Below are 24,116 nucleotides of genomic sequence, written 5' to 3' on the forward strand. Positions count from 1 at the left end.
GGAAGCCGAAGGATAATTAGCTGAAGTACTAACCTCCTGCCTAGCGGAAGCATTGCTTAGATGCTTGCAGCCTTGAGAGCAAAGAGACAATGGAAACTGCTAAAAAAAGGAAAAATCCCAAACAAACAGACTTTAAAAGAAAAAGTTATTTTTTAAGTTACACATGGTATAATGAAAACTCCTGCCAGCAATATTTCCTGCTTTTCAAACTGCATATTTATTTATTTAGATTTTTATTTCTGTATGATACAAGAGGGCTCCTTCAAGGACCTGGGTCACCGAATTGGCATTTGGACAGCTTGCATAAAAGCCTTCAGAGGATTGCCTCATTTTCCTCACAGTGGTGTGACAGCAGGCATAGCTGAGGTAAGATCGCTGGCAGTAGAAACAGCCTATGAATCAGTCATCAGTAGAAAGCAGAGCAATAGTGCACTGATTTCCTTAGCGTCACTGATTTAGCTGGTATTGCAACAGGCAACAAAAGTTATTAATAGTGGTAACTAGAACTGTGAGAATAACGGGATTTTTCTGGGCATGCTGAAAAAAATTCATTGAAGGTCAAATGAAACGGCTCATTTCGTTTTGAGCCTGCTTTTATTTCAAAACGTGGCTTTCGGTCCGTTGAAAATGTTTCTATTGTGAACCCTGAAAAATGGAAACAACTTTGAAGTTGCTCATGAAATCATTTCCCCCTTTCTCAATCAGCTCAAATACATTTTCTTCTTTGATTAAGCCCCCTCTTGTTTTAATATTATGAGGCAATAAAAAAAAGGGACTGATCTCTCTTTCGTAACGGTGAATGTGAACAAAGTCTCCTTTCATCCCTTCTCCTTTTCCAATAAAGACTACCCTCATTTTTGTGATCTTTCATGCAAAGTTAGAGAGAGATCCTGGACTATGTGTAGATTAGAGTTCTGTGCTTGGAGCGACATGAGATATGATGAAGGAAGCCTGTAAATTAAAATAAGAAATCCTTCTCCCTGTAATAACCGAGCTATTATAAAGATGGTCTCTAAAAAGTGCTTTTACCTTCATTTTACTAATGGTTCTGCTTTGTCACAATCGCTCTTTATTAAAGCTTCAAGAGTCTCCTGTGAACAGCGGGATTTGAATCAGTGACTTTCAGCATCCAATCTTATGAGGTCAGAGTTCCTGGAATGAGCAGTCCAGTAGGTGCTTATGCTCTGCGGACAGAGGTGACATGAAACACTTGGCCACTAGACCATCCTTCTGCCTTTAAAATGGATTGAATACCTTCGCTATGGCACTGGACTGCAACGCAGGAGACCTGGGTCAAATTTCTAGCTCATCCATGGAGTGATGTGGGTAAGTCAGTCCCAGAGGAACGTCTACACTGTAGTTGCACCACCTGTATCCATACCACAGCTAGCTTTAATCTAGTTTGGCTCCTATTCCAATGGCAGTGGAGTCACTGCAGCATGGGCTATACGCTCACCTGTACCTTGTCCCTCAGTTCCCGATCTGTACAAAGCGGGAGGAGAGCACTGCTCCGCCGCACAGAGCTGTTGTGAAGATAAAATCCATTAGTGGGCGAGGAGGACCCTATGAGCGCTGAAAGTAACTAGCAGGAACTAAAGCCTGGTCTACACCTAAAACGTACGTGGACGTAGCGGTGTTGGGGGGGGGGAAAATGACTCCTGAGAGAGGTAGTTAAGCCAACTTAAGCTCCATTGTAGATGCCATTAGGTTAATCGACGGAGGAATTCTTCCGTCTATCTAGCTACTGCCTCTTGAAGGGGTGGATTTACCAGGATGATGGAAAATGCCCTTCTGTTGCTGTGGTATGTGCTACAGGGGTACGGTGGGGCCGCTGTAGCACTTGCAACGCTACGCAGAGATTAAAATCCATCGGTCAGTGTGCTCTCTCTATCGGCTTTGTTCATGGGTCTCATATTTGTTAGAGAGAGGTACCCTGGGTGTCAAATCCACGTGGCAGGCGGGGGTTTAATTTCCTGCCCATGGATAAGTACGTGCGCTAGACCCCCAACAGCATAGCTGGGGTTATATTCAGAGCTTGTGTGTAAGTCTACACGAGCTGCAAAGTAGACAGACCCCTGTCTGTGTTCCTACTGGCAGTGCTATCCCAGCCCCTCAGGGTGGAGTCATGGGATATTCTCCCCTAGTATTAGTTAACTAACACTTTCAGGGTTTACAACTCTGGAACCATGACTTTAAAATGAAAGAAAATATAGCTGCACCTCTCGTTGGAACAAGGTGGAGAGACCAAGGCAAGAACCCTACTTTTCTCCTCAGGGTCACAGTGGCATTTGAATAGCAGGTCTCGGCTAGCGGGGCATGGTAAGGTGTCACCACGATGACAGGAAGACACAGACTGAAATACAAAACCATATTTTGTTGCATCTCCCAGATCCTAAACTGCTTGAAGCAAAAACGGGGGACTTGCCAGCCAGAGACATTAGACTGTCAACTCCTTAGTGGCGGGAGCTTGTGTACCTGTAATGCTCCAAACCTATTAGAAAGGGCATCGGAAGTTAACCTGGTTGGCTTTTTTGCCACCCCACTTTAACAATAAATCAAAGTATGTGCAAGTCAGCAGTATCTTTGGGAAGACTAACAGTGAAGGTTTAGTGAAAATCAGACACTAGAAAAAGACTAAATTTAACATTTTATTTTGTCTCAGAAGGAATCCACCATAGGCCTCATATTAAGTTATGCATCTTTAATTATAAAAATAAGCAAAGAAAATAACTTGCATCTCTCATTACCATGATATGTTTCAAATAACCTTTATATGAACATATGGAGCTTTAAAAATGTAATTTAACAATAAATAATGACATATCCCAGATATGCTCACTGTTTGTTCCAGTAATCAGTCAAAAAAACCAAACCAAACCCCCCTAAGTATCATTAAATTATAAATACATAATGCAAATTTATAATGGCACAAACATGTCTAAAGTGCAAACAAATCACAATGAGAATCATGCAAACGCTTCTAGATAAGCCCCTCGACCCCCAAGAAAATCACGTTGCAGTGAGCACAAGACCAAAAAAAAAAAAAGCATTAGAGATTAAATGGGTGTGAAACAGTCAGACTCTACACTGAAAATCATTTTTCCCTATAAAAATTGTGTGACTGTAGTGCAGTGCTAGTGTTACTATAGGCCAAGGGGGAAAAAGTGAGACATTAGGCATAAACTAAGCAGCTCAAATATTTTTGTGAATTAGATTTTCTCTACGCTGAGTCGTTGCTTGGGGGGAGGAAGTAAAGCCACTAGATGATTTATCCCTGCTTGAAACCACAGTAATAGGGTTGCTCAGGAAAGGACCACTCCCCTGTCCTCCCCAGGTGAAAAACTGTTAAGAATTGATTGGAAATGTTTTCTACTTTTGGGGATCTGATTGAAAAAACAAATTTTTTTTGACAACCAAAAAAAGTTTCCACTTAACATTCAAAATGTTGGGCATTTAAATAGCCTTAGGGAAAAAAAAAAAAAACCACAAAAACCTAAGCAGTGTTTATACAGATAGTTGGAAAAAGCTGTCAACCCATTTTCCAACAACACAATGTTCGGAGGGCAAGTGTTCGACCTGCTTCACAAGGTGAGTTTTACTGGTTGAAATAGCGGCTTTGCACTCTGTATGTAAAGGGACGGTAGCTCGATTTGGAGCAAATCCCCGGTGTAGTGTACTTGATACCCAAACTCTGGTAGACTTCCTGTTCTAATGCCCCTTTCCTAATGGTGCATCTCAAAAAGTACCTCTCCCAAAGTGCTGAGCACCTGCACCTGGTAAAATCAAGCCCTTGCTACTTGAGCACCCGTAATTCCCACTGGGAAGCATGCAGCACCGTGTAGGATTGCATCCTCCTTACGTTGGATTCCAGTATACCTGACAGTGTTGCACCTAGCTTGAACCGGACTGCATGATTCAGAGTATCTCTTTCTCTCTCTCTCTCTCTCTCTCTATATATATATTACAAAAATCACTGTCAGCAACATTTTTTGCTGCTTACAATTTTACGACAGCGCTTTCGGGCTACATTTAATGAAGACAGCAATTCTGGAAATGCTGTCACTGCATCTGGTTTTAATATATTAGCAGCAAGTCATTGTTTAAAGGCTTTGTGGTTGAGAAGTTCTATTGCTTTGTATTCTGCAAAGAGAGATGCCCCCCCGTTAGCCTTTTACAGAACCTGATTCGCTTCTTAACGAGCCGAACCAGAGTCAGCTACCCCCCCAGACCTAGTTTCCAGCGGGGTAGATTTTGGAATCAGCCCTGCTGCTCCCAAGCCACAACGCAAGGTTGCTTTTTCTGGCGTACAGAACCCAAGACAGGCTCCTGTGGAGGCCTTCAGCTAGGCATGCCAAAAAAACCAACTTGTAAGCCTCGGTCAGATCTTCTTTTTTCAGAAGAGCATCGTAGGAAAGGCAGGCCCTGCGTTTCAAGTGGCTCGCAACAGGCACAGTGATGCATGTGTTTTGGATTGCCCGGCTACCTTTAGACATACCTGGCGTGGCTCAGATGTGACCCTTCTGAAGGCTGCAGCCGTGATATGCAAGAGTTGGTCTGTCAGCCGTTTGACAATTCCCAGATTTGCTTTTTAGCAGGACTTCCAGCTGGGATGCAAGTACAGTACCGTGGTAACCCCTGAAGGTAGCTCGGGCGGTCGGAATCCAGCCTCTCGGCGAGTATGAATAGCTACTCACCAGTTCTTTTGCCTGGTCCAATTCTAATACATGATTAAACAGTTTCTCTCTTTCATTAGAAAAAGGCCACCGTGAGGAATGTGTACTTTTGAACGTGACAGAGATAGTGTTTCCAGGGGGAAAAAATAAAGCTAAGGTACAAAACTAAATTTATATGCAATAACATTATTATATTCTGCTTCTTTCTTTTAAGCAGACTCTTCTGGAATTTATGTACAGTACATGACAGATTTTAAAACTATATGTATACCACAGTTAAAGCAAGACCTTTAATACTCTAGTTTTAAGACAGTTTCGTTAAGGATTCTTTTAAAGCTTTTAACAGTTAGATACAGTACATAAAGATGCTGGGGTTTTTAAACCAATGCAAAGACTGACCAACTTAAAAATCCGCTGTCACCACATGGTCTTGCACCCCATGCTGTCGTTTTTGCACTGAGATGCAGGGCAATACTAAACAAACAAACAGTCCTTCATGTTTCGTAAGTGCTAGACCTGATTGTGGTAGATTAACTGGGTAAGGGAGTTTTACAAGAGAGGATTAAGACTGTATGTCACTGAGACCAAGAATCCAAACATGACATTCATATTCGTCCATGGCCAGCACAGATTCATAACACAAATTCCACTGATAGCTTTTAATGGATCTATCCTAAAGATATCACCACCTACCAGCCTCATCCTATTAATAAGGTTAAACTATTAGAGTTGGTTTCAAACTGCAAGGGTGTTTGAGCTACAGTTCATTGATAATTTGGTGTCTGCTGAAGAACTGACTGTTGTAAAAGCCTAGGTTTATGATTTCCCTTTTGTTTTTGGCGGGGAAGAGAAGAGATGGAGAAATTTCAAAGGCAGAAAGCTGGGACATTGAACACAGAAGCCTAGTTCCATGCAAATTGGTTTGAGAGGGATAGAAAATATGAACAACTATATCTAAAACCAGTTTCTAATTGTTATTAAAATCAGCCTACAGTACATATGGATGGGTGTATTAACTCTCCTAGAAAAAGAGGCTTCTATATTGGTCGTGTTTAGATCCCCTACACACCCATTCTCTCTCCCCTAAGGAATTATGCACTTTCTGAAGAGGTACGTTTCACATGGGATGGAATAGACCCCTCACCTCGGAGGCTCCTAAAATAGATTTTTAGCTTTTGAGGCTCGATGATGCGTCTCCTGTTGAAGTCTGCTCTGGGGTGCGTTTGAGAGCAGTGGTCTGTTTGCAGCAGATGGAAGAGGCTGGCCATGTTGGGTCCTATCTTCTCCATCAAACTGTCTTTGATGGTGCCGACAGTCTCTTCATCGCATTCCAGTAAGCTTCTCACGAGCTTGTTGTAATACCTGGATACATGAACAAGACAGTTACTGCCCATTATATTCTTGTTCTCGCACAGGAGAGAGAGTTGATCCCAAGCTAGAACAAATCCGTTTGAAAGAAAGAGACGACTCCAGAAAAGTAGTGGTGCGGAGAGAGAACTGCAATTGTCAGGGTTGGTTTCTGTGGTGCGTTGAGGACTGTGCTGAAATTGTAAGCTATTACTGCAAGGGGCTGTGGGCCCTGTAACCGTTTCATAGCAAATACACACGTTATAATATTAGCATCAACTTACATAGATTGCGCTCTATCCCAGAGACTTAACACCATGTACGCATCTCCATCTTTGATTCATGGAGTTACAGTACATGTGTTTCTGGGGCAAAATTCTAGTTTACTAGTCCTAGCTGTGCTCCTGTAAAGTTTCTGAACGGTAAATACACAAATTTGCGTTCTAATTACTGCTCAAATTAGGAAATTATACTCTCCGATTTTTTTGGCAAGTCACTGTTGGACTAGGAGCAAAGGTATCAAAAAGGTCACACGTTTATCAGGACTTATTCACTAGTAAACTGCCTTATTTCATCCCCACAAACAAGGGTAATATCAAGACCATAAAAATAATGGACAGAAATAAGTTATAGACCCTTATGTGCACCAGAGTATCAATTCCCCTATGCAAAGGTTATTCCCTAATCATTTGCCTTAGGGCTTTTTTTTGCAGCTTCCTCGGAAATATCTGGCACTGAGCACCATTGGACAGGATACTGGACTAGATGGACCATGTCCACTCCTATAAAGGAATCTCTATATGCTGCTTAGGACTCTTCTATGGAGATTTGACACCAACCCTTTCCCCCCTTCTGTGTAGTCTTTAGAAGGGGCTGAAGAAGAAAACGAGGTTAGTGTAGGTCTAATAGCCTGACAAATGCATGCATTCCTAGTGGGATGAATTTTTAGGATTTACAACCAGCAGTAACATGCTGAAGAGAAAGTTGGTTAATTTAATCAGGCCCTTTTACTGCAGTTTCTACTCTCTACTGTGGAATTTTATTTTAGCACCAGGCCCTGAGAGTATGCTTTCCTTGCTCTCCTGTTTATGAGAGAGAGAGAGAGAGCCAGGAATTTGTGCTGATCTGTTTCCACATCTCTGTTTGGAGTCCAAGCAGAGAAATAACAGTGCTCAAAAGAATTCTCCTCAATGGGACGCAGAGAGAGCTGGGTTGATTCTTCCTATCACTTAAGTCCCCTTGTTCAGGTTTGCGCTGTCTGCTTAAGGGTTCAGGGCAATCATACTGATCTCCTAGAGAACAAACTGGAGGGAGATGTAGAAGTATCAGAAGTCCTGGGGGCTACTGCCCAGGAGGATAATGGAGCAGGATAGAAGGCCATAAGGTAAAGAAGAGGAAAAAGACACAGTGCTTTTCTCACAGATGTTACCGCAGGCTTCTTCTTCAACTGCTACAGGTCAGGGCACATTGATATTTCTGCTACAACTGGAGAGTGAAGTGAAAGGCCTGGGAGTTTGGAGTAAGGTACTACAGTTAACTTAAAACAATCCCAGTAGGGAGTTCTGGTTGAAACTTTCTATTAAGTTGACATTTACAAAGGGTTAGAGGTCATAAGCAAAGTACCATGTTTTTTGGTAGAGCTGGGTGAAATTTTTACGCTGAATTATGCATTTTTCTCCAGGAGAAAAATGCATATTTGGCAACTTCAAAACATTTTGTAAATTCATGTTGAGGTCACCAAATTGTTTTTTGATCCAAACACAAATTCTGAAAAAGTTTAAACACTTGACTTCAAAGTTGCCTTCAATTTTATTAAGAAAGTCTCATGATGATGCAAAGATTTTGAAAAGTTTCATTTTCAGGTTGAACCAAAAATATCCATTAGTTGCACGGCTCTAATTACAGGTACATCAGGAGAGGTTATCGAAAAGTCCTAATGTTAGATAATTGAGACTTTTTGGATGCAGACAACGCATTAACCCTTCATAAAGGATCAATAGAGGTGTTCATAAATGGCCAAAGAATTTATACATTTAACCTTAATACAAAGTGTGACAGAATGTTGTCCATTTTATTCTATGCTGCTGCAGTTGTATCAATGCACCCCAGAAGCTAGTGATTGGGAACTGTCTAGTGAAACATCTCTTCTTCCTGGTGTCAAGTTTAAACTCACTTAGTATCCTTTGCAGAAAAGGTTCTATCGGATGATGATGATGATATATTGTGTTTATCATCAACTGAACTTTCAGATTCTCTCCCCTTCCCTCGCTATCTCTCCAGCACGCAAAGTTACTGGATAGAAATACAATCTGATGTTTATTAAATGAATGGATTTTAATCTTTTTTTTTTAAAATCTAATTTCAGTAGCTACAGCATGTCCAGAGGCAGAAGGGCCTTCCTCCTTCACGGCTACTGACTGGAGATTAAATCAGAGGAAGCTGCATGACCCTTTAACTACTTCCTGTTGGAATTCCGTGCCAACTGGCACATTCTTATTGTGTGTCTATGTTGGGACTTGGGCTGGGAAAGCAGGATGCTTTAGGAGAACTTAGTGTAAACTATTAGCTGGGAAATCCTGCTTCTTTTGTTACTCAACATGTTACAATATCCTTTTGCTTCACCGCTAGTCAAAGGCTGTGTGTGGAAGTTTCCTTTACCACGTCTTATCCCAAGACAGGTCTCTTAAGGAACAGCGACCCTGTCCTAGGGCTAGATTCTCCACTGCTTTGCACCTTGTGGCGTGACTTACACACTCGCACTCTGAAATGGTAGAACAGGTGTAAGTGACCACACAAGGTGCAAAGATGTAGAGAGAGTCAAGTCACTTGAACTCTTCATGGGTGCAAATTAAACATTTATACCCAAGAGATTAAGGGCTTGTCCACTATGTGGGCCTGAAGCAGTATCGTCACTTGATACAACACCCCGACCCTTGGGTAGATGTAGTCACACAGGTGTTTATAGCTTACTCCTGTATAGGACAGGAAATAAGTTCTACGCTAGGGATTGTACTAGTATAACTATCCTGGTAAAACCCTCCCCCTCCAAGCCAAAATTATTATTACATTGCAGACATACCCACGCTAGCTTTACCCTGCCTGTTCCTTGAGATGACAGTAACCTTCCATTTTATCGGGAGTAGGGAAGACTCAGAATCCTACAACCTAAAGTCATGGAAGAGCCATTTAGCTGGTGCCCTTTTTAAAGGAAAGCATTCTCAGTTATTTATATTAAACACAGAATGAGACTGTTTCAGCGAAGAGAGGTGGAGTTGCCTTGGGAGGAAATTAAGCTGCAATGTTCAGCACAAGAATTAAAGGGACACTCAACTACATATCTGAAAATGTTGCATCCAACAGCCATCGCTAGAAGTAACACGTCTGCTAAGTATAACAAAGTTAACCAAAGAATTCTCAGTTTTAAATTCACTTTGTGCCTTTCAGAGCTCTTAGTCTCGCTGTTTCCCCCAATGTACAGAACTTTAAATAGTACTTTCTGGCCCCCTGCTCATGTTTATAAAGTACTTTCTCTGAAACCTATTTAAAGTGAGCTGTATCTGGACCATGTAAAAATTAAAAGATAGACTCAGGTTGATAACATCCTTTTAAATGTGCTTCATTCTGTGTTCTTGTATGTTTCATATAAGGAAACAGCCACATACCTGTTTGAGAAGTGATTTGGAAACTGGACAACTTCAGTGATTGCTTCAGGATTACGCTTTGCAATGCTGCACATGTCCAGTTTGCTGTAACATTCCTCCTGCACCTCTGAGATCATTCTTTGGAAAGTGGAGCACCTCCGAATGGCAAGGAAAACCTTGGAAGTAACTCCGTTTGCAATGCATTTCAGGCTCTCTTTCACAAAGGCTTTTCCCTGCAAATTTAGAAGCAGCATCATCTTAATGTGCAATGGCATAAGTCGGTCATAAAATGTTAACCAATATCCTGGTTTTGCTAATTGCTGCTAGGTATGTGTCAAAAGCTTACTGAGCAATAAAGAAACCCATTTACGGTCAAGGCATTTTGTTCCACTGGCTTGTATTCCTAATTATTGTAAATATAAATATTGATTAATGCCCAACAGTCCCCATCAGGATTAAGGCCCCAATTGTACTGGGCAATGTACAAACACAATACTTGTTCCCTGTTCCAAAGAGCTTCCCAGTCTAAGCAACAGCATCAAAAAGGCCAAAAATGCTGGTGTCACAGCTGTGCAATAGCGCATATAGAGGGGCCAATCCTGTCAGGTGCTGAGTGCCCCAAGCAGGCTTTGAGGCTCACATCCTGATGTGGGGTGTTTCATTTTAAGGCACCTTGAGATCTTCCAAACCGTGTCACCCTCCCTTATTGGAAGAGGTGGTTATTATGCCCCCTTTATAGATGAGGGTAAACGTCCCTAGCAAAGCCAAGACTACACTCCTTTACTTATGCCCTTTCTCTAGCTATTCCATGTGAAAAGAGCGGGGGGGAAATGTGCAGCTCCAGAGACTCAGGCTGATCCGGTTTTGCATTCCCAGGGCTGAAGACTTCCAATTCAAATCACACGTCCTTGCCAGGTTACACAGCCAGAAGAACGTTTATATTTCCTCCTGAAGAGGAAATTTAGCTCTCTGCCCCACAAGACTACCTCTGCCAAGTCCTCACACACAGCACTCACTCTGTGGAAAACGTACTGTAGAAAATCTCCCCGAAGAATAGATTTGTGGCCAAAAAAGCAAAAAGTCCTGGTTCCCACAGCAGCATCTAAGTAGTAGCAAGACCCATTAGGAACTACGGGTGACCTGTACAGAACCCATTGCAGGATCAGGGCCAAAGAAATTAAAATCTCAATTCCAAGCATTTAAGTGCCCTGGGGATTAAGCAAGCGCTTCGCTAAATCAGGGTGTAAACCTGGCCTGAATAAAGAGGAAGCTGTAAAGGAAAAAGAGGTTAGCCTTGTACTGTACCTGAGTATCAAATTTAGCAGCGCTATAGAGGAAGGACTTGCAGATGTCGTACATGCCATCCGTGTCGCACGTAGAGTTCTCCAGACAGGCAAACGCACCGCAACCCACCTGGAGGGCACTATTTAAACAGCGAACCACTTCAGCTGGAAAACAGGCACAGGACACCTTACTACATTACACAGTACTTCTGTAGCCCCCTTCATCTGAGGGCACAAAGCACGTTACCAATGATTAAGTTGCAGAAGTCTCTTGTAGACACAGTCAGGTGATATCCTGTGACACAGGATATTTTGGGGGGAGGGGGGGGAGGGAGTAAAAACAAGAGATATATCAGGCAAGTTATTAATTGAAGTCATGCAATAAACCACCAGCAAAACTTGGAACAGAACACAGATCTTCTGACTGACAGTTGCAGGTCCTAGACTCACACAAATTAAAAATGTTTCCTACGGGCCGGTTTCATTTAATATTGACCAGAGGCATTACTTATCTTACTTCTTGAGTTTACACAGTTTTTATGTAAAGGTTGTGCAGAGCCTACTTAATGTAAAATTAGGAAAAAATTAGTGCATCTGAGGCACAGATGAAGGAGAAACACTAGGGGAGATTGTGTGACGGCTAAAAGCCCTGGAGCTCCGATAGTCTATTAGTCTGAAAGGCAGTCCGGATGAATTGACAATATCTAGATCATCTATAATGGCTGAAAGGGAAAAATGGAAACAGTAGCGCAAAGGGACACTAGCCAAAAAAATAAAATAAACCAAGGTGATAACTTCATTTTCATGCTTGTGGCTATTGTGAAGGGAGAAAAGCCTTGACTACTGTTTGAGAGTAGTGTATCATGCTAGGAAGGAGAAAGTTTTAGTCCATATATTAGTTCAACTAGCGTAGTCAGTCCCTGGTGACTTGCTTCATATTTATATCTTCAGAAGCAGAGCAGAGCTCTGATAAAGGTTTTCATGAAGACAGAATAAACATTTGATCCAGGGAGTTAAACTAATGAAGATCAACGTGTAATTAAAATAATTCGGACATAGGCACCAATGTGTGTAAACGGCAGAACATAACATTTCTCTGTATTAAAAAACGATATCGGGTGTATCGAAACAATGAGCCAACTGTATTACCAGATTACTGCCCTAAAGTTAACAGGTATTAACCGTTTCTAGCAAGCTGAAGATCTGTTCAATCATGTCCCTGTGCAGGGCATATTCACTACTTTTTGTCATATCTTGTTACTTACTTACTCACTTCCCTGAAGAATGTCAACCTGGAGTCTTAAATCAGAATATTAGATGTCAGAGACAGGAGGCTATATGCAGAGTAGAAGAGGAAAACCTGTACCAAAAACTAGCTCCTAATCGAAAGAGGGGTCTGTTACAACTGCTGTCTTTTGAGGGAAAAAGAAATGCAGCCCCTGTGCTCCAAGACCACTTACACACCTGGAGAGAAAGATTGATCTTATCCTATTCCTAATTCACCTCTGGCCATCTCAAGTTGTTTTCATAACTATATGTTTTGATAGGTTCCGATTATAACCTTGCTTTCAGCAGGTTTAATATGCATTAGGCTTTTATTGTTTTAGGCACAGTGGACTAGAGAGAGAGAGAGAGAGAGAGAGAGGGAGAGAGAGATCTTATGTTTCTATAGCAACCAAATACAAAAGGAAATTGAGCAAACACCCTCATATAGTACTGCAAAGCCCTGCAGATCTAAAATAAAACAGCTCTTAATGAGCTCCAAATTAGAGGATCCCTCCCCACTGTCTTTACCGTATATTTTAAGACAGATTTTTATTTTTCCATTGCTCAAGAGAACATAAAATGTGCTCAGCTCATCTGGACACCTACAGTACACGAAGTAGAGCCATTTAATGATGACTTGCTAGTTATTCCTCTCATCTATTGTAGAGGCTAGTTAGGTAAGTGTGCTGATCATATTTTCATGTTACCATTCTGACCAATATCTATAGACAATTAAGACGACCTGCTAACAGTGGACACATGTTTAGCTTATTACATTCTCTGAAGTGGCATTAGAAAAAAAATCCTGTTCCTCCGCCCTTTGAACACACAGAGATATTTCGAAGAAGGAGCTTTAACTTGCTAATAAGCAAGGAATTTAACATTAAAGTGTATTTATGACAGGGAAAAAAGCGCATGTAACTCATTTAATATCTCTTAGATATACACATTTGCAGATTACATGCTGGTTTATAAACCATCTCCTGAAATGAGATTATTTCCTTTCGCTGTGCATCAATATTACACAGAATCAGCTTCCTAGGATTTTTGCTTATATAATTTATTGCTAACAGCCATGAAGGGAGAGTCTCTAGCTATTTAGCAGCAGAGACATTTGCAACACTTTAAACACATCAGGGCTCTCGGATCTAAAGCCCTCTTTGAGGGGTGTTACCTGAATTCTGTGCTGCAACCCTGGTTTTCCTGGGGCTCACAGAGTCATTCTGTTCGGCTTCATAGGATGCAGAAGCACTGATCACCAGCAGCAGGAGAATAACTGACTTTTGGAGCATTCTCTGACAAGTTTCCGCTAAGTTTTTGAGAGTGTCTCTTCTTTCTTCGGCTTCAGCAAAGATGCGGATCTGGATACACTCACGGAGAAAGGAGTCTGTCAAGGACTTAGTACTGCTGCAGCCTTGCTCCGCTTGTACCCCTAGCTCCTGCTCACTGGGGGACCAAGAGCAAAGCTCAGGGCTTTTATAGCCGGCCTTATCTATCCCCCTCCAGGATCTGGAGCCAATCAGGAGGTGGTATGGGCAGCCAATGGGATGCTGTGCTCATTCAAGCACCAGAGCACTGGAACTTCACAGGAAGAATATTTTCCAGCCAATTAAAAGGACCTGCCAAACAATTAAAAAAAAAAAAAAAAGTTAATCTTCACAGAAGCCAGGGGGAAAAAAACCAAAACTTCCGGTGGTTAAAATTTTGCTCAAGGAAATTGCACGACAACCCTAAATCTTTCCCAAGATCACCTGCTTTAAAAAGTAACTTAGTAGCTACTGCAGGAAAATACTGATATTGTAGTCTATCGTCTATAAATAAGTAGATCAGCTAATTAAAGCAGAGGCATTTTCATGTATTACACAGAATGAATATTTGCCACATAAGTTGCATACAGTCAATACTGCCAGTCAGCCATGCACATAAATAGCGGCCCCCCATCTATGCATACACTGATTATATACACAGTGCTTGCACACAGTACATGTGTACACCCCACCCCCCAAATATGCAGCACACACCGAGTTCAGGCTCAGTCATCCCCCCTCCCCCTGCCAACATTATACAGACCATACATATAGTCCCTAAACCCTCCAACATGCTAATATGCAAACTGATACACACCCGTGCATAACCACAGTAGATGCTTTGACCTATGCTCACAACAGCACGTCCTCTCTCCCCCCCCCCCCGCCCCTTTTCCCATAAACAAACATTTGCTGACTTTGTTTCAATAAACTGAATATTCACGCCTGATACTTCATCATAAACTTTTTTTGGATGATAGAACAGGAACAAGCTCGAGAAACAACTGTTGATTGTTTACTTTTTTGTTGTGGCTGGTTTTAAACCTGACAAATTCACGACCTGAGGAGGAAAAACATTTCTTATGTTTTGTTTTTAAAAAACAAATGATGTTTAAGACACTCCAGGCCTGGTTCTTATTTACACCAGGGCCCCTTTACAGCAGTCTGAAAGTGTAAAGGAGCTTAAGGGGGGCCTAAAAGTAAACAATGCTGGTCCTCGATCTTGAACCTGAGGGTAGGAGGATGTGTGGGGAAGAAAGATTTATGGGTTAAAAAAAAAAATCTAATTTCAGGAAAAATTAGAAATAGATACCAAGTATCATTCGTCATGGGAACACTGCTTTTCCGTGGATCTCGTAACGCCTCAAACATTAATAGATTTATCCTTACAATGCTTCTTTGGGGAAAGAAAGTATTGTCGTCTCCATTTTACAGGGCGAAGAACTGCAGCAACAGAGCGATGAGGAGTTTGTTAGCATGAAAAGATTGCACTAATTACTTGAAAATTGGTTTAAAAGCTGATTTAGTTAAAAAGCCCAAAAGCCTGCACAGACACACTAATTTTGCTTAACAGTGGCTTACTTTGGTTTAAATTTAATTCAGTAAGAAACAAAATAGAAGTAAGCCCTTCATAAAACAAATAAAAGTGGGGTTTGTACCAATTTAACCAAATCAGTTTTAAAAACACCTCTTTCATTAAACCACTAAGTTTGTGTGTAGAAAGAATCTGAGTTGACTAGTCCATGGTAATACATGGAATTTGAGGCAGACCAGAAAATAGGCCCTAGATGTCGTGAATCCCAACCCTTCCTCTCATAACAAGGATAGGAAATGACACAGCAGTGACGAAGATGGGGCTGTTATGGGTCTACAAGAATCTCTTCAAAGGCATATTGCAGCATCCCACTGAGTTGAATGGAGCCTCTCCTCAGAGAGGTACAGGACACATCTACACCACAAACTAGGATGTAATTATTGCCTGGTAGACATATCTACAGTAGCTTTAATTTAGCTAGTACAGATAACAATAGTAATAGCAGGCCCCAACTCAGGCTAGCAACCTGAATACGTACTCAGAGTTCCCAGTGGGGTCACACTGGGGGAGCTAAGCCCGTGCCACCCTGGCTTCACTGCTATTGTTACCTGCATTAGCCGGACTAAAGTGAGCATAGGTATGTGTAACCATGCTACAATTACACCTTAATTTGCAGTGTCGATGTACCCACAGAGGCAGCTGAAGGATAGGGGCCTTGGAGCAAAATCCTGTTCTCATTGGTATACTTCCTATCAACTTCAATTGGAATAGGATCAGGCCCTGGGCTGTACTCCTGCCTTGGGGGGTTAGAATTACAGCCGTACCAGATGTTCAGAAAAGATTCAGAAACGTTGAAACAGAGGGGTTTTGTCTCAGGTTTGTGAAACTGCACCAATTTCATTAAAAAAAAAAACCACAACAAAACCTGAAGAAACACTGTGGGTTTCTTCACCTTGAAAAAAATAGAACCAGTCCAGTCTGCAAGTGAAAATGATCCTTGGGGTTTGATTCTGACCAAATCAAAGGGAACACTGGCATTTACGTCAAAGGGAGCTGAACCACCACGCTATCTAGTTCCTATGTTATGGGCAAATTTTCCTAAATGTTGAATTTCAAATCTGAATTTTTGTCCCCCCCCCCCCCCCCAAACTAAGGTCAGTTTTCATGCCAAGTTCTGAATGCTTCAATTTACTGCAAGAAGTTTGCAAAACCAACCCCTCCCCCCCCGCACACACACACACACACAAATATTTAGAGCCCTTTCTATGAATGACTATGGGGAAATGGTAAGCTGGGCAGATTAGCAACATTCTGTTAATTTTTTAAAAATGAATTATTACTTCCATTCTAATGACTAGAGGTCTGATCCATTGACTTCAGTGCGTTTTGGGAAAGGCCCTACCTGCAGTTATGCTGGCAGGTATTACCGCCACCAGTCAGATATTTCTAAAGAAAGCAAGATAATAGCCAGCTATTACAACAAATATCTACAAAAGGTGATTGAAAGGAGGTGGCTGGATATTGTAATAGGAATAGACATGGTTAGAATTTAATCTCTCTGGCTATCATGGTGCATTGGATCAACTCACACGCACGCATTAAGAGCCCAGAGCATTTTAGAAACATTTAACTAAACCTCAAAAGAGACAGATTATCACACCGCACACCCCCGTTTCAAAGATGGGGAAACTGAGGCAAGGAGAGATTAAGTTCCTTGAGGCCACATGAGTCAGTGTCAAATTTGAGGCTAGTCTTGGGGAGTCATGTGCAAGAACTATGACACCATGCTCCCTTCCTTTGGAGGTATCATTCAGGAATGCTCCCCAGTTCGCTGAGAGACAGATCAGATATAATATGCATGGTGGCCATTTACTATCAACAAATGATGAAAACACCCTCCTGTCCTTCCTCCTGAAATCATCATCCTGCTTATGGCACTGGAACACATATGTTGTATTAACGTTCTCAATAAAAAAAAATAAAAATAAAAATAAAAAAAAAAAAAGACGACATTAGGAATTGCTAGACTAGGAATAGACAAGGGGTCCATCTAGTGCAGCGTCCTGTCTCTAACAAAGGCTAGTTGCAGAGGTGCTGGAGCAATTTTTACAGAGGGGGTACTGACAACCATTGAACCCAACTGTAACCCCTATATCGAATGGAAACCACTGTAAGCCAGGAGGTGCGGAAGCACCCCTAGTTCCAGCACCTATGGCTTGTTGTGGATGATTCAGGACAAGTGCAACAACCAGGAAGTGGTCTTTGTGGAATAACCTTCCCACAGGGGAAGCTTTGTCCTAATTCCCTTGTCCTTCCCCCTAAAGCATGAAGATTTATATGCCCCTCACTCCCACCAACAAGATAAGACCAAGGGTCCATCTAGTCCAGTAATGGACACTTCAAAGAAAGGCACAAGAAACCCTGTGGTTGGCAAATATGGTACAATCTGCCCACAGGGAAAATTTCTTCCTGACCTTCTCAATTAGAAGTTAGTTTATGCCCTGAAGCATGAGGGCTTATATCCTATTCAAAACATTTGTTTTATTTTTTCCAGCTGGGACATAATGCATATGATTTTTTTTTTTTTTTTTTAAATCACAATTAACCTTGCATGCATCAGCCCTTCAAACCATCTCCAACAATAGATCCTGTTAAACTGACTAACATTTGCTATTCCATAGTCATTTGTTCCCAAAGATTGTGTTGATTGTCAAGTAGAAACTTGGAGGAAAGAAAAAAAAAGCAAAGGGAGGAAATCCAGGGGGATAAATGAACAATCAACTCCCTTTTTCCTCAGCTGCTTTCGCGTTGGATGAGTGGAAGCTGCTCTCTTTTCTATTCCATTGTGTAATAAGATCCTTGCCCACCTCCCCAAGAACACAAGCTCCCTCCATCAGCTGCACTGCGGACGGACGTGAGCAACTGCATCGCCTCAAGAGTTAGCAACGCTCCGCTGATTTGTTCCCCACATAATCCTTGCACGTCGGCGTCTTTCAAACAAATGAAACTTCTTAAAAAGACCTTCAGGAGCTGTGACACTTTCGCCTCCCTCCCCTCCCCTTCCCCCTTTCCTTAAACTCTGCCGTTTGACACAACTTGAAAGAGCCACACAGCTCATTCAACAAGCTGGAACTGCAAAGGGGATGGTTGTAAACCAGGCACAATGAATGGCTTTGCCTGTAAGGGATAGATTTACATAGAAGCAGGAGATTAGGGTCCAATTCCTACCACATGCAGAGCCCTCTCCACTCCACTGAGACCTAAGGATGTTCAGAACTTTGCAGGATCAGGCCCTGAGTTTGCACTGTCCAAAAGCCTTGATACACAGCTAAGAAACCAGATATTGGGCCATATCCTCAGCTGGTGTAAATCAGCATAGCTCGATTGTCTTCACTGGAAGGACACCAATTTAGGCCACAAAAGCTTATACTCAAATAAATTGGTTAGTCTCTAAGGTGCCACAAGTCCTCCTGTTCTTTTTGCGGATACAGACTAACACGGCTGCTACTCTGAAACCTGGTATTTTTATATATTTTGTGGGCCAGATGCTAGACCTGATTCACCACTCTTGGTGGTGTAAATCAGGAGTAGCTCCTCTGAAGTCAATGCAGTGACATACTGGTGTAAAATTGTAGTGAGAAGAAGAAGATAATCAGGGCCTTTTAATTCTGTGCAACAGGCATCGACATGTGGCCTGCAGAGCAGGAAAGTGGCTAGAAATCACTTCAACTTCCAGTGAGGTTTTCGGACTCTTACCATAGCTTCTAGAGCAGACGTGGGCAAACAACGGCCCGCGAGACCCTCCTGCTCACCCCCAGCCCCTCCCCCGCTATTCCCCCTGCCCCGCAGCCTCAGCGCAATGCTCCGGGCGGCGTGGCGGAGCAGCAAGATCCTGGGGCAGCACAGCTGCAGAGCCTGGCCTGACCCGGTGCTCTGTGCCGCGCGGTAAGGGGGCAGGGCGGGTTGGATTAAGGGCAGGGGAGTTCGGGGTGGGGGTGGTCGATGGGTGGTCAGGGGATGGTCAGGGGTTGGGACGGTCAGAGGGCAGGGAACAGGGGGGTTCAATGGGGGAAGGTCCCGGGGAGGCAGTCAGGAAGGAGGGGGGGGGTTGGATGGGGCGGCGGGGGGCAGTCAGGTGCAGGGGTTCCGGCAGCGGTCAGGGGATAGAGAGAAGGGGTGGTTGGATGGGGCAGGCGTCCTGGGGGGGCCGTCAGGGAACAGGAGGGGTTGGATGGGGCAGGTGTCCCGGGGGGGGGGGGGGAGCACGCCCTCCTCCCCTAACCTGCTCTCCATACAATTTTCGAAACCTCATGTGGCCCTCGGGCCAAAAAGTTTGCCCGCCCCCGTTCTAGAGTCTGGATCTGGGCCCATAAACCTGGTAACAAAAAAAACAAAAATATTGATTATTTGCCTTGGGATTGTTTTGTATAAAGAAAACCATTAATCCAATCTCTGCTTTAAGTGCAAAACTCATTGCAATTTTACACCATTAGATATTTGGTTCAGACACAGTTGTTTTATGTCTAACACAGGGTAGCGCTGTTATATGGGGAGCATGTACCAATTACACACAAACAAATTAAACCATCCGAAAGAGCGAGCTCCATGTGTACCTTTTCCTTGCGATTCCCTGATTTTACACTGTTTGGAAATAAATAAAAATTTAAAAAAGCATGCGTCTATTTTAGACTGTTTCTGACAAACACAACACACTGCTAGGAGTGCCCATTCAAAATAACCCTGAATTCCTTTTAATCCTATGCTGTAAATCCCAATGACATCTTTTAACAGGATTTTGATTAAGCTCAAACGTATTTTACAGACTGGAGGCTGCCTAAAAGCCATCAGACGTTTACATCTGTCATGACTCGATCTTGCAAGGCACTCTGACTTGATCCAGTCAATGGGAATACTCGTGTACTAAAGTGCTCTGCTGTATCAGGAGCAGACTACTGTCAGCACCAAGCCCTCGCACACTACTAGCTTGGACTGGATTGGAACTGGGAACACAGGACCAGACATTGATATCCTTACGCACATCAAGCGGCATCTTTCTCCATGAGTAGAACTGTTAATTTCAATGGGGCCCATTCCAGGAGGCAGATAACAACTCAACAGGAATAAGGGCAGAAGAATCTGTTCCACAGAAGAGAAAAAGCTCTCTATCTGCAGCCATATGCACAGTGTGTACTATTGCAAAGCTAGGGGACAGTGGTTACAGCTGCTCCTGGGTATGCTCAGGGATAGGGAGTGACACTGCACCTTGGAGGCCAGCCTGGAAGGCGCACGCTGAGTGTGGTGTGGATTCAGCGGGCAAGGCACAGGGGTCACTGGCTGCAGCAGGGATGGGTCCCCAGGGATTGCCGATGGCGTCTGGGATCTCCCCATCTCCTCCTGTGCTGGGCTCAGTGACTGCTGTGCTTGGGAACTGCTCCACTCTTGGTGGGTGACTCAGTTTTGTTTCCTTGCTCGAGGCTGGAGTTTTGTTGGAGAAGAAACTTTGAGCCAGAAGCCCTGGTGGCACCATGCTCGGTCGTACCAGGTGAAAAATTTCTGGGGTGCCCCTCATTCTATGAGCAAGCCCATCCCATCTGACAGGGAATAATATCATCTAAGCAGTGGATGAAGAACAAGGGCCAGATTTTGTCCATAATGACACAGCTGTAAATCAGGAGTAACTGACGACAATGGAGTTACACCACTGTGAACAGGGGTAGAATATGATCCCAAGAATGAGGTCGGGAGATTTGGTTAGAAAAAGTAGGAAGTTTTGAAATTTTGACATAAAATTAGGGGAGGAGGGGCTTTTAAAATCTTCAGACATTTTTTCCCCCTTATTTTTCCAACCAGCTCTAGATATTCAGTAATGGGCCTGAACCAAAGTCCATTGAAATCAATCGTTCTCTATTGACTTTGATCAGAGATTCGCATTGACTTCAAAAGGTTTTGGATCAGGGCCTTGATCAATGGCGATTCTACTTATGCCTTGTTCCAGGGCAGCAAAATCTCACTTGTCTTGTAACAAACAAACATTCTGTTTTTCTAAGTCTCAGCGGCTGATGATACGGACAAATCTTTTAAAACAAAAATTTAAATAACTGCCTTAATCAGACGGGGAAATCTGACTAAAGCATAAAATTAAATACTTCAGAGCAAAGATATTAGCACATTAATATGGAGATTCTTCTCTTCCCTCCAGCCCCAACTCCTCTGAATGCCTTAGCTCTGGATGTGCAATTTGCATTGGAAAATGTAGGAGTCACATAGCATTAACAGCTGTGAAATTGGTGTCATTCTTAAAGGTTAAAATAAACCCAGCTATTTCCCCAAGCTGCCAAACATTTCTTTGCAAGATCTATGGACAGGGGGGCCCATGAATCATAAATCTGCTTTATTCACTGCAGAGACGACCCTGCAAAGAGCTGGTCTACCTTCAACTCCAGTTTATTGGGAGACAAGGGCGTTCGCGGCTCAGCACCTTGCATGAGTCAGGCAAGCAGGACTTGGACCAAGGTGTACGTTTTAGTTTCATGGCAGCTCTTTGAATAGGAAGTCGCGTGACAGCCTCGCTGCTCTGTGCGTGAGAAAGTCGCTCGAAACCATTCTAGCGGGTAGTTACTGGAATGCATTTTGCAAGTTTCATTTTTGATTTTTGCTGTAAAAAGTTACAGCCCCTAAAGGATAACCAACACATTTAACATGAGAATTGTGCTTTCCCCCTGATTCTTCAGTAGCCAGAGAATGTCACCCTGAACAAGCACATCAATTTCAAAGCCTTAAGTAATGCCCTGTCTTGTTAAAGAAGGTAAGTTAGGCCAGTGGTTCTCAACCAGGGGCACACGTACCCCTGGGGATACGCAGAGGTCTTCCAGGTGGTACATCAACAAATTAGGTATTTGCCTAGTTTTACAACAGGCTACATAAAAAGGTCTAGCGAAGTCAGTACAAACTAAACTTTCATACAGATGACTTGTTTATACTGCTCTGTATACTATACACTGAAATGTAAGTACAATATTTATATTCTAATGGATTGTATTATTATACAGTAAAAATCAGAAAGTCAACAATTTGTCAGTAATAGTGTGGCTGTGACACTTTTGTATTTTTACATCTGATTTTGTAAGCAAGTAGTTTTTAAGGGAGGTGAAACTTGGGGGCGTGTGAGACAAACCAGACTCCTGAAAGGGGTACAGTCGTCTGGAAAGGTTGAGAGCCACTGGGCTAGGTGACGAGAGCCACAGCCAAAGCCCACTGAAGTCAATGGGAACGCTCCCCGCATTGGAGTCGATTCTGTGTAGCTCTTCACAGCAGGCCCAGCACAGAAGGTGCAACCCAGAGGAAGCAGAGGCAAAAGGGGACTTTAATCCACCTGCATCTGGGGCTGGCTGAGAGTTAATGAGGCCCCTGGCATAAACTGAAGTAGTCCTGGAGGTTGCTTTAATTTAAAGAAGCTGTAAGCAACCAGACTAAGGACTGCTCTGTCGCCCAGAATCTCTGTAGCTCTGTGCTATCGGCCCTTCGCTCCCTTCCGCCCCCCAGTCCTACCCTGGAAAACACACCTAGGCTGGTGGCTAAGAGTGGGACGGTATCCCTCTGCAACACCTGCACTGAGAAATTCTCCCCCAGGACCTTGTTTAACACCTCCTTCACCCCCACTGGAGTCGTACTTGGGGGTGAAGCTTAGGGAGGCAGAATGGGGTCCATTGACTCCAGTGAGCTGTGGGTCAGAACCTTGATGCTGAAATGCAATCTTGCACAGCAGGGAAGAGCAACCCAAAGGGCTAATTTTAGAAGGGGAAGAAAAATGGGGAAATGTCATGGAAAAAAAATGCATCCCTTTTCTCCCCGTTAAAACAAAAAATCTATTTTTTTCCCTCTGTGGCTAGTCGAAAACTGGGACGAATAAGGTTTTGTGAAAAATCTGACCCTGTTCTTTTCCTAAATTTGAGCTAATGGGGAAATTGGTTCTATTCCCCTCTCCTGCCCCCAGAAAAAACTTGATGAAAAATGGAAAAACTAAATATTTTGCTTCAAAGTGGCACCACAACACCTCATGGGAGCTGTAGTTTGCATGCTTTATGCCCCCATTTTCCCCTGGGGTGGGGGTGTCTCTGGCTGGACTACACCTCCCTTGATGCATCATTTTCTCCCCTTTTGATGAGCAGGTGCTCTCAAAGGAGCCCCTCGCTCTTTTAGTCAAAAAAGACAAACAAACCAAAACCAGTTTGCCCCCAAAAGGCAAGATTTCGACCAGCCCTAGTCAAAACATTGTACAATTCTATGACCAGCTGCGGTTAATTTTAATAGCTGATCATTCAGAGAGGCGACCGAATGCCTGTGAAAAAGTTTTTCAAATGGAGCAGAGAATCAAGCCCATGGTAAATAATGTTCCTGATCTGGGGTTTGTTTTTTGGGTTTTTGGGGGGGTGGGGAGGGGGAGGAGCAGGGGTATTAATAATTCAGGGATTTTTTTTAGTTTAAAGGTAGGCGGATAAACAATGACCTGGTGGCTCAGTGAACACTATGTTAAAAAGAAAAGGCACTTAAATCCACCAAAGTGTTCACTATAACCTGCGAATTAGTTTGTCTGGGAAGTTTTAAATTTTTTAATAGCCGTCAGAGTAATTTGATGGAAAGCCGTCATCACATGGTATTTTAGAAATCCTGTAGGAAACTAGCATGGAAAAGAGAACACACAATTCATTATTTAGGAGAGGATCAGAAACAAAGAATATAGATTCAGTGGAATGGTGTCAGTTTCAACGTGAAAAACACGTTTTTTGGGTTTATTTTAAAGGAACAATGGGAACACAGTGAATTACTGGGGGGGGCGCAGGGGTAGGGGAGAGGAAGATTTTTCTTTTTAAATGGATGGGTCAATAATAGGAAAGAAAACACATTCATTTTTAAATGGTTGGGATACATATTTAGTAAAGGACAAAACCCACACGTAAGGAAGACGCCATGCATGCTTCCTTCAGAAATCAACCCTTGGGAAAGTCACTGATGCTGGGAAGTTTTGACATCACTGTATGATAAGATCTAGTGTGGAAGCATCATTC

The 24,116-nt window shown here is 42.9% G+C and overlaps 1 protein-coding gene and 1 long non-coding RNA gene across 6 annotated transcripts in view; one reads left to right on the plus strand and one right to left on the minus strand.

Moving 5' to 3' along the window:
- The first annotated feature begins 234 nt into the window (after positions 1 to 234).
- On the plus strand, positions 235 to 6,781 carry LOC141978291 (uncharacterized). The gene is made up of 3 exons (XR_012636362.1): positions 235 to 366; positions 1,079 to 1,326; positions 6,734 to 6,781. It is a non-coding gene; the product is annotated as an uncharacterized LOC141978291 (long non-coding RNA).
- Positions 2,650 to 24,116, minus strand: part of STC1 (stanniocalcin 1) — a 47,830-nt gene continuing 26,363 nt past the window's right edge. For 4 of the 5 annotated variants that reach the window (XM_074940288.1, XM_074940287.1, XM_074940286.1 and 1 more), the window contains exons 2-5: positions 13,385 to 13,829; positions 10,967 to 11,109; positions 9,683 to 9,894; positions 2,650 to 6,035 (exon numbers count right to left, since the gene is read on the minus strand). In XM_074940288.1, the coding sequence (XP_074796389.1) occupies positions 5,765 to 6,035; positions 9,683 to 9,894; positions 10,967 to 11,109; positions 13,385 to 13,502 (744 nt within the window). In that variant the 5' untranslated portion in view covers positions 13,503 to 13,829 and the 3' untranslated portion in view covers positions 2,650 to 5,764. Of the gene's footprint in view, positions 6,036 to 9,682; positions 9,895 to 10,966; positions 11,110 to 13,384; positions 13,830 to 14,829; positions 14,846 to 24,116 lie in introns of those variants that run through there. The other variant, XM_074940289.1, reaches the window with a different exon arrangement.

Source organism: Natator depressus, chromosome 26, assembly GCF_965152275.1.
Source record: "Natator depressus isolate rNatDep1 chromosome 26, rNatDep2.hap1, whole genome shotgun sequence".
Classification (NCBI taxonomy): domain Eukaryota; kingdom Metazoa; phylum Chordata; order Testudines; family Cheloniidae; genus Natator; species Natator depressus.